The sequence below is a fragment of the Diplotaxodon limnothrissa genome, linkage group LG6 (assembly GCF_057381915.1).
Source record: "Diplotaxodon limnothrissa isolate DT_005_m linkage group LG6, D_limnothrissa_male_GT1.1, whole genome shotgun sequence".
Lineage (NCBI taxonomy): Eukaryota > Metazoa > Chordata > Actinopteri > Cichliformes > Cichlidae > Diplotaxodon > Diplotaxodon limnothrissa.
In genome coordinates, this window is record NC_140601.1 from 20,130,613 (window position 1) to 20,143,826 (window position 13,214).

General features: G+C 39.4%; 1 protein-coding gene across 1 annotated transcript in view; it reads left to right on the forward strand.

Annotated features, from left to right (window-relative positions):
* The window catches only part of tbck (TBC1 domain containing kinase), a 61,189-nt gene extending 48,383 nt beyond the window's left edge, over positions 1-12,806 (forward strand). Inside the window, exons 23-25 of the mRNA XM_085355852.1 lie at positions 5,936-6,099; positions 9,023-9,182; positions 12,595-12,806. Of these exons, the coding sequence (XP_085211978.1) occupies positions 5,936-6,099; positions 9,023-9,182; positions 12,595-12,705 (435 nt within the window). The 3' untranslated portion in view covers positions 12,706-12,806. The remainder of the gene's footprint in view (positions 1-5,935; positions 6,100-9,022; positions 9,183-12,594) is intronic.
* Positions 12,807-13,214: the final 408 nt, after the last annotated feature.

Sequence of the window (13,214 nt, forward strand, 5' to 3'; positions counted from 1 at the left end):
GTCCGATAACAGGCAACCCACCCGCAGTAGATGTGCACGGTGTGAGGTCTCGCAGCAAGCTATCAAATACGGCGCATTTCTGGGCTTTTAAAAAAAACGCTATGCGTCGCCAGGTGTTTCATCGGATTTGAGGTGTTACCTCCTTTGGCAGTATCACAGTATCAGCTTAAAGCACTTGTTGCAGGCTGCTGAGTTTGCATATTTTGCTGTGAAGTACAGCCAGACTTTTGACCGCTTCGCCTTGGGCATTTTTAATCTGTAGCTCTGCTCTAAAAGAACGCACGTACCTGGACCCGCCTACTATCCTCGGAAACGTAAAATGATTGGCTAGAATCTAAAGTGTATCACAGCTCAGGAAAAAAAAAGCACCGAAATAAAGCACCGAAATGTGCGCTGCTTTTCGGTCTGGTTACTACCGTTTATGTCAGAACCGGTGCCATCATGGCACCGGACACCGGTACCCATCCCTACATGTGACACATCAAACTTATTGGTAATGTCACAAGAAAAACAATGGTGTGCTTGGTTTCAATGTAACTTTATTCTGTCATGAGTTATTTACAAGTTTCTGACCACTTATAAAATGTGTTCAGTGTGCTGCCCATTGTGTTGGATTGTCAATGCAACCCTCTTCTCCCACTCTTCACACACTGATAGCAACACCGCAGAAGAAATGCCAGCACAGACATCCAGTATCCGTAGTTTCAGGTGCTGCACATCTCGTATCTTCACACCATAGACAATTGCCTTCAGATGACCCCAAAGATAAAAGTCTAAGGGGGTCAGATTGGGAGACCCTGGGGGCCATTCAACTGGCCCACGACGACCAATCCACCATAATGTGGTGGTGCACCATCTTGCTGGAAAAACTCAGGGAACGTGCCAGCTTCAGTGCATAGAGAGGGAAACACATCATCATGTAGCAATTTCAAATATCCAGTGGCCTTGAGGTTTCCATGGATGAAGAATGGACCCACTATCATTGTACCCCATATACCGCACCAAACCATCACTTTTGTTGTTCCAACAGTCTTGGAGGGATCCATCCAATGTGGGTTAGTGTCAGACCAATAGCGGTGGTTTTGTTTGTTAACTTCACCATTTACATAAAAGTTTGCCTCATCACTGAACAAAATCTTCTGCATGAACTGTGGGTCCTGTTCCAATTTTTGTTTTGCCCATTCTGCAAATTCTGTGCGCCGATCTGGGTCATCCTCGTTGAGATGCTGCAGTAGCTGGAGTTTGTAAGGGTGCCATTTGTGAGTAGCTAATATCCACCGAAGGGATGTTCGATTAATGCCACTCTCCAGTGACATGCGGCGAGTGCTACGCTGTGGGCTCTTGCTGAATGAAGCTAGGACAGCCACTGATGTTTCTTCATTAGTAACAGTTTTCTTGCATCCACATTTTGGCAAATCCAACACTGAACCAGTTTCACGAAACTTAGCAAGCAGTTTGCTGACTGTAGCATGGGAGATGGGTGGACTCGCAGGGTGTCTTGCATTGAAATCTGCTGCAATGACCCGGTTACTGCATTCACCAGATATCAACACAATTTCGATCCGCTCCTCACGTGTTAACCTCTACATAAATGTAGTAATCGATAGTTACTTCAGTTATTGTCTACAGTGGTTTACACAGATTAGACTAATCTTACTTTTGCTTTCTTCATTCTTTTTTTTTAGTTTAATTAGAATAATTCAGTATTTTCTTTGGTCGCATGCTGTCACTATCACTTAGAGATTTTGATCGAGTCCCATTGTGTGGCTGTTTGTATATCGTTTCCTTGCATCGTATTGACTAAGATTGACTGTATTTTGTGGTAGGCTTGGAAAATGTACCTGGCTTGGGGGTATTTGGTAATTAAATTATCAGGGGAAAATATGAATATATATATTCAATCAGTGTGGCCGTTGTTGAAGCTGTGCATCTAATAATAGAGTTACTATAACATGTTACTATACTGCAATAACATGGATCAGAATTTGGATGGCTTGTTAGGTCACAACAACCCTTTCAAGGTAAAATTCTTGAGGTTGTCTGCCACAGTACTTTTGTATACATTTCAATACAGCAATTCACACAGAATATATTATTTATTTGGTAAAAGTATTTACCTATTACTATAGTATTCACTGCCATGGCATTTTTTGTCTGTACATTATTTGTTGTTGGTGGATATAAGATTAAAAGTTTTTTTGTTTTTTTTAATCCAGAGTGTTAGTCATGTTTTTGTCACGGCTGCCGAGGCGAGCCGTGTGGAATAAATGAGGATCCAATCGCAGGCAGTCGTGGAGAAGTGAAGGTGATTTATTGAACACAAAAAGAATGTGGACAAACAGCAAACGGGGCTCGAACTAAACTAAACTGGGAAACAACTAAACTACAGAGCACAAACCTGAATGAAAACGAGCAGAGGAGGATGACAATGAACAGCAGGGAGAAGACACGGTGGATACACAGACTGACACTGAGTAATACAGACGAACCGGCAACAGGCAGGAGAACACACAGGGCTTAAATACACACACCAGTAATCAGGGGATGAGAGACAGGAGGGCAACACAGCTGGGAGGAATCTGGGCTGACGGGACGGGGAAACGTAAACTGATCACACTCACATACGACACGGACCTTCACAATAAAACAGGAAACTCAGACACATGGAACCAGACAAGACATTGAACTAAACAGACAGATTCACAAACAGATGGGGTGACACCATAGACAGACAGATACAGACGCAGACTCAGAGGCAGACCGAATATAACACAGAACTTAAACAATCATCATCTAGAAAATGATAACTAAACTAAACTAAAAGCGCTGGGTCACCGACCCAGGACCATGACAGTTTTCTTTGCAGCAAATCAAAATGGTGCGAGATTTCATTAGTATGTAGATTCCTACCTGCTGAGACTCTCTTATTGTATGTTTCTTCAAATTGCAGCTGTCAGGCTCTTGTTAGATAATTTAAAAGAGCAGAACAAAGTTATTTATTGGAAGCAATGCACATCTCCCCAAATCTCTCCCACTTTCCCAGTCCTCATCATGTGTTGATGCAACACAGTGAGTATGCACCTTTTGAAAACTCCAAACAAATAGGTATTGTTACACTAGCCTTTATTATATTTGAAATCAGGTACCTAGTTTGAAATAATCAAACTATGAATATTTATTAAGAACAAAAACAGCCCACTTGTATCAGAAATATTAAAAAGTTGAAGTAGAAAAGCTTTGAATGTCTCCTGTTACACCCCACAATGAGACTGTAGAGCCAAAATGTTTACACCTTGTTATAATTCACTGGGCAGAATTTCTGAGGATGTTTTACCGATTACTAATTTGCCCTGTATGATAAATTATTTACTTTGTGGCAGCTCACTGTTTTGTCTCAAAGCCTCAGTCACATAGGTCTAGAAACCAGTTGGTTGCTGTGGCCTAACGATTGATTTCATAGTGACTCCCAGTACCCTCGAACGACCACTCACAGCAGGTTGATTCAACAGGAGGAATACTTGTTTTTCCCCAGCAACCAGTAGTTGTCAGGCAGTCGTCCATATTCCTGTCTGACTGATTGATATACATACATATCAACTGACAGATGCTAGAACAGATACATTTTTTGTTTGTTTTGCATATTCCTGAATCCAAATCATTTGCTGAGATAGAAGCAGAAATACTAAATTAATAAACTGATGTCGTTCCATCAAAAGTTAGAAGCTAAAATCAAAGCAAAATTAGCTAAAATCCAAAATAGCCTAGGAAAGTAGAGAAATAAACAAAATGTGATGGTTTTCTGGCTTTGACCCCACATATTTTCAGGGGGATTCAAGTCAGGCTTTGTACAGACATGTTAGTCAGTTTTGTCATCTGGAGGTAGTTCTTTACCAGGAGGGACATTTGTTTTGGGTCGCCATCATTTTAGAAGGCAAAGGGGAAACCCAGACTCGGTTTTGCTGCTGACTCCTCAACATTTTCTTTCCAAATCTTCCCATGACCTCCTTGGGTTGTATGCCTCTCCCTTCTTTCTCCAAATATAAGCAACATCTCTGTGGCCTAAGAGATCTAGTTTCCTCTCATCTGACCAAAGGGTGCATTTCCGGTATCTTTCTTCAGGCTGTCTTTAGCTTACCTGACCATTCTGACCTGAAGCTTTCTCTTTCTGAAGCTTTCCAGATATGGATGGTTTTTTTTGGTCTGCAACCTGGCAGTCCAATCCTATGCTGTATTCTAGTGATTGTCGTCTTTGAGACTACAATACAACTTGGCTGAGTCACTCACTGCTGTCTTGGCAGTTGTTCTAGGGTCTTTAGACACATCTCTCACTAGTTTCTTTTTTCCAAAGTATTTGAAATCTTTCACTTCCTACCTCTGCCAGGCGTGTTCTGTACTGTGTGGCTTTCTTTGAATTTCTTGATGGCAGCTCTGACTCCAGTTCTTGACACTTGAAAGCGCTGTGATAACTATGTATATCCATCTCCTGCTTTGTGAGCATCAACAATTATTTTTCTCAAATCTAAACTGATTTCTTCTGTTGAGGTTTTTATACTGTGTGCAAATTCAAAGGTAACCCTCAGTTTTCACTTAATTTTAAAGTTTTTGACCATTTCAAAGTTAGCACGTTATTGAACAACAGTCGTTTATGCTTTGGTCAGTGGTTAGTTTTTCAGGGGGCTAAAATTGACCCAGGGATTTTTTTTTTCTGAAATAAATCTGTTATTGTGTGCATATAGAAATCATTTATTCTTTCTAAAGAAAACTTGTATGTTTATAATTGTTAAAAATTCCTTCCTTGTTAAAAAAGCACTTGGGGAAATGTTTGACAGAAACTTTCATGGGGGGGGGGGTAATAAGTTTGTCCTCATATTTAATTCTACAATCTGTGGTGGACCATTTCTTTGTCTCTGTGAAGTAAAAGTGTAATAATTACTATGTAAATGAGCATAAAATAGAAATTATTAAACTGTAGCACACATACTTGAAAATTGCAAGTTCTTAGGATGTTAAGCAGAAACACTTAGTTAATATTCACTGTTTAAATAATAACGCTGTAATTTAACAACAGTAAGTAAACCGCAAAATTTTTTGCATAGTCCTTTTACAAAGAAAAAAACAGGAGAATAAAAAAATCTTTTAAATCGCTTTTGAGCTAACAGAACACCCGTGGTCTGCAGCCCTGAGTTATTGCTCTGGGGTGGGCCATAGATTGTTCTTCTGACCAGTTTTAGTGAGCTGCTTTCAAGCATTTTATTTCATGGTTGGCAGCACTTTGGCATTTAACCTACTGGTCCTGCAGTCGGCTCTTTTTATCCTGCACAGTGTGCTGAAATTCCTAGATAATGCGGTTAGTATTTCTCCTCAGTTTAATTTGCATATCAGTGAACAGAAGTTGCAGACTACAAATGAACTCTCATCATCAAGACAATATTTTTGTTTGTTAGTCTTTTTAAAGGAGTTGGTCAAAACTCTTGGCACCCTCGGTTTTCCCCACTTTATACTTAAAATGTATTTCAGGGATTCTGGGAATTGTATAACATTTGGTCACTGTTGCAGAGCAGAGTTCAGCCTCCTGCAGCCATGCCTCAGGCTGGGTGCTTTAATGAACCTATTTGGCAATTCAGGTAGAAACTGGCAAAGGACCAGGTTCTGGCCACTACTGCTGCTCATCTGTGGCGCTGTAATATAGTTTATATGGAAATTCATAATGGTAGTTTGGGCTCATTTTATAGGAAGACATTAAGCACTAATCGAGAGGGGATTTATTTAATGAAAGCTTGTTGGTGTGATTTAAATAAATATCCAACTTGACAAAATTGTTTTTCTTTCTCTTGTGTTATTTCATTACAGTAACTTTTGCAAAATCATTATTCCATAAATTCTCTGACCGCATATACTGCTGTTTTCTCTCTCTTTATCTCATCTCCTCTTATAGTCTCGGGAGCCTCTGTCACTGGTTGACCTGAAAGCAGAAGTATCTCCCAGGATCTCAGCGGAGGACTTAATTGACCTTTGTGAGCTGTCATTGTCCGGGTCCTCCAAAAGGAACAAAACTGGCAAGCCCAAAATTGTTGCAGTCGATATCCGCACTGCGGAAGAGTATCCTTACCATTTTTGTGCAGCTGGGAAATCAGTTTTAACATGTAAATATTCCACTGCTGTTATTCAGTGTCAAACGTATACCACACTGGTTCTAGTAAAGGCAGATTTCAAGTACTTTAGTTCATGGCTGACTCCTGCAAAAGCTCTGATTCATGCATCTGTTTAACACCACACACTGAATAAATAAACTCAAAAGAAACCACAAATAAGCTGATGCAAATTAAAAGCAAAAGTTGGTTTATTAGCAACTGAGAGTGGCAAGGTGATTGGAGAATACTTCCTGCTGGCAGCTAAAGAGCCGTGGGAGAGGGTGTGCAGGAAGCTTGGGTGACTGGAGATGGGGTTGTCTTGGAAATGTAAACACACTGAGAGTTAGCAGGGTCTGCGATCTGGTAGAGCACCAGAGATGCCAGGTATTTTCAAAGGCATGATGACATAAGGTGCAGCTGGTAAGGGCGGTTTTCATCACACCTGTCTGTGCTTCTCTACAATGATGAAGACACTCAGCACAATACACAGGGGAAGAAAAGAAAGAAAGTGCAAATCCAGGAGTCATGATAGTTCAGCCTGACCCAGAATGTGATGTTGAGGGGGAGTCGGAGGGTTTGGCAGAGCCCAGTGTGACAGCATCTTTGAATTTACACAGGGTGTCATTTCAAATTATTTAATACCTGTGCCTTGAACAGTGACCTGCTTTCTGTGCCATGTTGATAAATGTAAGATTCACTTCCTATGTGAATGATATGCAAAAGACTTTGAATTTGTGACATGAAGAAACATTTTGTCTTTCTCTGTTCAGTGCCTTGGATATTTTGGTTACCTATTTATGTGGTGGCAGTGCTTTGCTTTTCCTTGTTTTTAATGAAACCACAGGCAAAGAGATTAAAACAGCTTGGTCCCCATCAGTTGCAGTTCATCCAGGCTCTGCAACATTCAGCTGGCCCCCTGAAATTCCTCCAAACTGCCCCACCATATCCAGAAGTGACGAGCTATTAAAGCAGCAGCGTTTAGTTTAAGTAAAATGCATTCATCTGGCCTTTTGGCTACATGATCATTTCCACTTTATTAGCTCATCTGGCCTAAGGACTGATGGGTTTATGCCATGGCAAGGCCTCTCTCCATCAGTCCACATTTCACGACAATCACTACTCCTCCTATACTGTTGATCATAATTAAGTTAAACTCACATGCAGTGATCATCCATTAAGTCGTCACCTGAATTGTAGTCAAAGTCTTGTTAGCAGCCTTGAGGAGCAATAACCTCGGAACTATGATGGATTGTGAGCTGGATGACCTACTGACATTCATGTTTCCTGAAATTCTTACTTAAGTAGTAGATTTGATTTTTTTTTTCTTGAAAGGATGTGCAGCAGCTAGAATGATTAAGGATAGAGATGGAAATTTGTTATCAAGTGAAGTAGGTGTATTGATAAGATTTAAGGAGTACTTTAAGGAGCTCATGAATAAAGAACATTACAGAGAGAGGAGGACAGATGAAGTGCAGAGGGATTAGTAAGGAGGGAGTGAGGCTAGGTATGAAGAGGGTGAAGAATGGTTTAAACGGAGGAGGGTAGTGAATACAGTGGACAAAGGATGTTGAATATTGAGCTGTCAGGCAACACGGAAAGAGGAAGACCACAGAGAAGTCTGACAAAAAAATTTAGAAGGGATAGAGTAAGATGGAGGCAGATGATCTGCTGTGCCCTAAGGGCAGCAGCAGAAGCTATTTTAGGTATTTTGCACAATAGATTGTTTACCCTGGTTAATGTTGTATGTCACATTTTATGTGTAAATTCTCTTCCTTCTTAAGCTATAATCATTTTACAGACCCACTGGGCTAAATGAAAGAGAAAGCTGAAACCTGGGTTGTTTCTTTCATGAAAAGTTGATGTTTTAGAGATGCAGCCTTTTCCCAGAACAGCAGCCGTATCCATGGCCTTGATGTGCATAAATGCACGCAGTCGTCTATATAAAACATCCCCGGCAGATTAAAAATGAAGCTTGTCACAATCAATGCCCTCTTTTCTATTTTTTTGTTTTGTTTTTTGTTTTTGTTTTTTGCTCTGAATATAATTACAGAATTGCATAAAGGCATTCGTTTTGTTGTTACAGGATGCAGTACAATAGACACAGAAACCCTCAAACACAGAAAATTCAAAGCACCAGAAAGAGTGAGGCTCAAAGGTTCAGCTCATCAGTGGAATGGCTGATTGGCTAAGAGGTTAAAGAGCCATTAATCAATAAGGATTAGTGGCAAGATTAGAGATTTTGAATTGGCAGTTTCTGTGACAAAATTTCTTCTCTGGAGCATACTGATAGGCTCCACAGCCCAGCTCACATGGTCAAAAGGGATTAGGCCACTTTACAGGATTTGGCAAACCTTTTTCACCTCTGTTATGGTCTTTGGCAAACCCTTTTTGTGTGTTTATGTAGTTGCAAATGGTATGGTTTGATTTGGTAAACGTAGAAACGTATTGCAACAAAGCTAATGCACTCAGAAAAAGTTCGTTGTCTGGTTTTTATTCAGTATATCAATCTGGGGTTGTTCAATATCACTTTGCCAAAGACTCTCACTGAGGGACCTTTCCTCTGTTTTTTCTTCTTCTTTTTATATCCTTATTATTACGTTTCTTTTTTTATTTCTCTCATCTTTCGCCCTTTCTATTCTTCACACCCTCTTCGCTTTTCCACACCTCTGCATTAAAGTTTGTCTTACATATGATTTGTACTAAAAGTCAGCCTGATCAGAATTATAACAAGCACTCACTGAACTTACGCAATATTGTTATGTACTGGTGTATCTGCTGTTTTTCAGTAATACAGCGACTCCCATGAAATGACACACAAGCACACACACTACACACAAACACATTTTTGGCCTTGCTTCTTCGCCATTATTCCTTAACTCCTCTGCCTCCAGCTTCAACAGAGGCCACATTTCTGGAAGCATCAACATTCCCTTCAACACGACTTTTGGTCCGGAAAATGAGGTGGTGCAGTGTCCCGCTGCAGGAGGCCTCCAGAGCTATAGAGGGCGTGTCATTGTGGTCATCAGCCACAACATGAAGAGTGCTGCTATGGTGAGAAAGCAGTCATCCACGTATATGTGTGCAGCACCTCAGTATGCGCAGTATTTTTACATGAAGAAAATATGAATTAACACAGAAGCATAATGTTTCAAGGGCTGAAATCACTATTGACTTTTCTGGTTATTCAATTCAGTTTTATTTGTACAGTGCCAAATCACAACAAACAGTCACCTCAAGGCACTTAATATTATAAGGTAAAGAGCCTACAATAATACAGAGAAACCCCAATAATCAGATGACCCCTGTGTGCAACCACCTTGGTGACAGTGGGAAGGAAAAACTCCCTTTTAACAGAAAGAAACCTCCAGCAAAACCAGGCTCAGGGAGGGGCGGCCATCTACCGTGACTGGTTTGAGGTGAGGGGAGGGAGACAAGACAGAAGACATGCTGTGGAAGAGAGCCAGAGATAAATAATAACTCATAATTAAATGCAGAGTGGTGAATAACACATGTCAAGTGAAAAGGGATGAGAGAAAGAGTGCATCATGGGAAGCCCCAGCAGCCTAAGTCTATTGCAGTGTAACTAAGGAGGGTCATCTGATCCAGCCCTAACTATATGCTTTGTCAAAAAGAAAAGTCTTACACCTAATGTTAAAAGCAGAGAGGACATCTGACTCCTGAATCCAAGTTGGGAGCTGGTTCCACAGATGATGGGCCTGAAAGCTGTAGGCTCTGCCTCTCATACTACGAAGAGCTCTATTGGTATGATATGTTATTATGAGTTCTTTAAGATAAGATGGGGTCTGATCTTGGTCAAAAACACCTCTAGGATTCCTCACAGTGTTATTGGAGGCCAAGGTAAGTATTTGGTTAAACACCATATATCTAAGATTTTGGGGGCTGAGTACAATCATGTCTGTTTTATCTCAATTTAGAAGCAGAAAATTAGAGGTCATCCAGGTCTTTATGTCTGTGTGTGTGTCTCTGGCTTTATAGAAAGATAACACTGGGTATGATCTGCATAGCAGTGAAAATGTATGTATGAAGCAGGTAAAATGTAAACAGAACTGGTCCATCCAAAAAAACATCCAAAAAGTTTAACTTTTGTCTCGTCAGTCCAGAGAGTATTTTCAATAATATTTCAATTTGTTTGATGATCTGAAACATGTAAGTGTGACAAATATGCAAACAACTGCAGGTGTAAATGTGACTGCAAATGGTTGGTCTGTCCCTGTGTATTAGCCCTTGTGACAGACTCAGAACCTGTCCAAGGTGCACCCCACGTCTCACCCTAACCTAGCTGGGATAGGCTCCAGCCCTCCGTGACCCAGATAAGGATAAACAAAAGAGAATGGATAGATGGATTCAAACCACTGCAGCACAGTACCTTTGATATGTACAGCGTGCTCTAATTGCTGTAATAAAATATTACAGTCAACAGTATCGAATGCTGCACTGAGGTCTAGTAGAAAAACCACAGAGATGAGTCCACTGTCAGAGACTATAAGATGATCATTTGTAACTTTCACTAAAGCTGTTTCTATACTGTGATGAGCTCTGGATCCCGACTGAAACCCTTCAAATAAATCGTTCCTTCGCAGATGATCAGTTAGCAGTTTTCTAACTACTCTTTTAAGAAATTTTGAGGTAAAAGTGTATAGATCCTTATGTATAACTGTTAGGTTATAATGGGGATAGACTAGTAACGGTCTTGTCCTTGCAACAAAAACAAACAAATAAACAAACAAAGTAACTAACTATATTCATGGTTTTCATGGCCATGAAAATGTCGATCACCAGGAGTCAGAAAAAGTCCTGAACTTAAACTTTAATTTAGTGGTGGATGAAATTAATTTGTCCTTAACTGTTTGTGACCCTCCTTGACTTCTAAGTGGATCTAATTTCTCATTAGTTGTGCAATAAAGTTAACCAATTACAACATTTATCAATTTCTTTCTGTCCTTCACACATTACAATAACCTGTGAATTGTGATGGATTGTGAGTGAGATGAGCTACTACATCGCTAACATTATGGTCCAGTTTTTAGTTTTTTAAAAACTGCTTTCTGGAACTGATGCAAGCATTTTGACAACTTGTTTTTGTTCATAGGAGCATTTGTTTGAGCATATATTTAATAAGATAAAACAATCAATCTTCTGTTTCACGACTACTAAAAATTAATACTTAGTCTTGTCGATATTAAATATTTTGTGAAGGCAATAATCTTTAAATTCAGGCCTCTGTCTTGTAAAATTCAGCCATCTGTTATATAAAGCCACACTGAGATTATTGGTCTGGCGTACAATGTAATAAATAGTTCATTGGAACATTTTGAACATTAGCAGATTATATTTTACATAAATCACCATCTGATATTTCAGTGAACAAAAATAAATTTGCCCACTTCAGCATAACACAAGAGAGAACTACACTGATCATCGTACATTCTCCTTTCGTGCTCTTCTTGGAATAAATTAGCCAAGCTGGCATTTATAAACTCAGCAGGGATAGTGCTTCAGGCAAAATCCCAATTTAGAAAAGATGTCCCCCTTCCATATGTTAGAAAGTGAAAAAGAAATAGTTCTTATTAACTGAGAAGACAATCCTGCATTTTCTTTATTAAAGGGAAGCATCAGAACTTTGCTGCGTTTAACCTTTTAATGGTCCACATGATCAGTATACAGTCGTGTGGCTGTGGCTTTATCCCTGTCGTGTTTTGCATGGTGATAATCATGTTCTTTCATTTCAAGCCAAGTATCAAACATAATGATTTTTTTGTCATTATCATCATATATATGATTTGACAATTATTCATGTGACAGGATCACCTGAAATTTTTAATTAGGAGGTTTTAAGAAGCTGTTTTTGAAGAATTTGTGGATTTAATGTCAGAGACACACTACTTAATGTCAGAGACATAAGAAATCCATAAGGCCTTTTAATCACCTAGGTTATGAAATGAAATTATCAAAATTTAATTTCCTTACCATTTTACTGTGGTTAATAATTTGGTTAGAATAAGGTCAACCCCAGTTCAGCGGGTATCAGGGTTTTTTTTTTTTTATAATTGCATGAGTAGCAGAGGAAGAGGTTTTGCAATCATATTCCCCTCCTTGGTTTCACCATGTAACTGACACAACAAAGGTTCAATGAGGAGTCACAGAGAAATATAAAATGTTTAATTCTTAAACTTAAAAATGTACTGAATTAGTGCATTTTTATGTTAAGGCGTAATCCCGCAGTCTGATGTGTAAATTTATGCTGAGCTTGTCTCAGAGAGGTTGATAAACCAATTTTACATTGGAGTATTTTGCAGTGGTGGATTTGCCTTTTATAACTACAGAGAAACTAGAACTACTTAAGTCCTAAATATTAGTAATACAGCAGACAGAAAAAGTTGAACAAAACCAATAAATCTGAAGTATTCAGTTTTTGATGGGAACTTTCTCTTTTTTTCTGCAGTTTGCTGCACATCTAGTGAAGATGAGTTTTCCACGTGTTTGTAACCTGGACGGAGGGATCAACAAGCTGAAGCCCACCGGGCTCCTGACGGTCCCTTCCCCGCAGATCTGAGCCTCTGCCTTAGCTTGACTTTAAAATAAAGGGAAAATGAAAAGATTGTAAATAGTACTTTGAGCTGACACTGAAGTAAAAAGGGAAATTAGTGAACAAGCATCACCATTGCATTTGGACTTTTTTATATAATCTAACTGTTAATTGTTGCAAAATGACTAACTGCATTGAAATGATCTGCTTTTTTTTAATTCATTTTGGGTTCATGATCATGCTCACAGAGCCATTATGTGGTTATTGTTCTGGCTTATTAAACAAGAATAACTGACTAACAAGGTAATGATCCCATGTAGAAGTGCATTACACAGACTGAAAAAATGTGCTTAAAAATGTGCTTATAAATCTGCTGGCGCCCTAAACCAGCCTTTATCAAAACCTGCTTGTTTAGAGCAGCTGCTACTGTATGTAGTGTATTAGTTTACACTAATAATTTAGCTGCCTGTGAACACTGTGTTTGTGTGAGAAACAATAAAAAGACACATACAACAGTTTTGCAGTTACTTATTAAT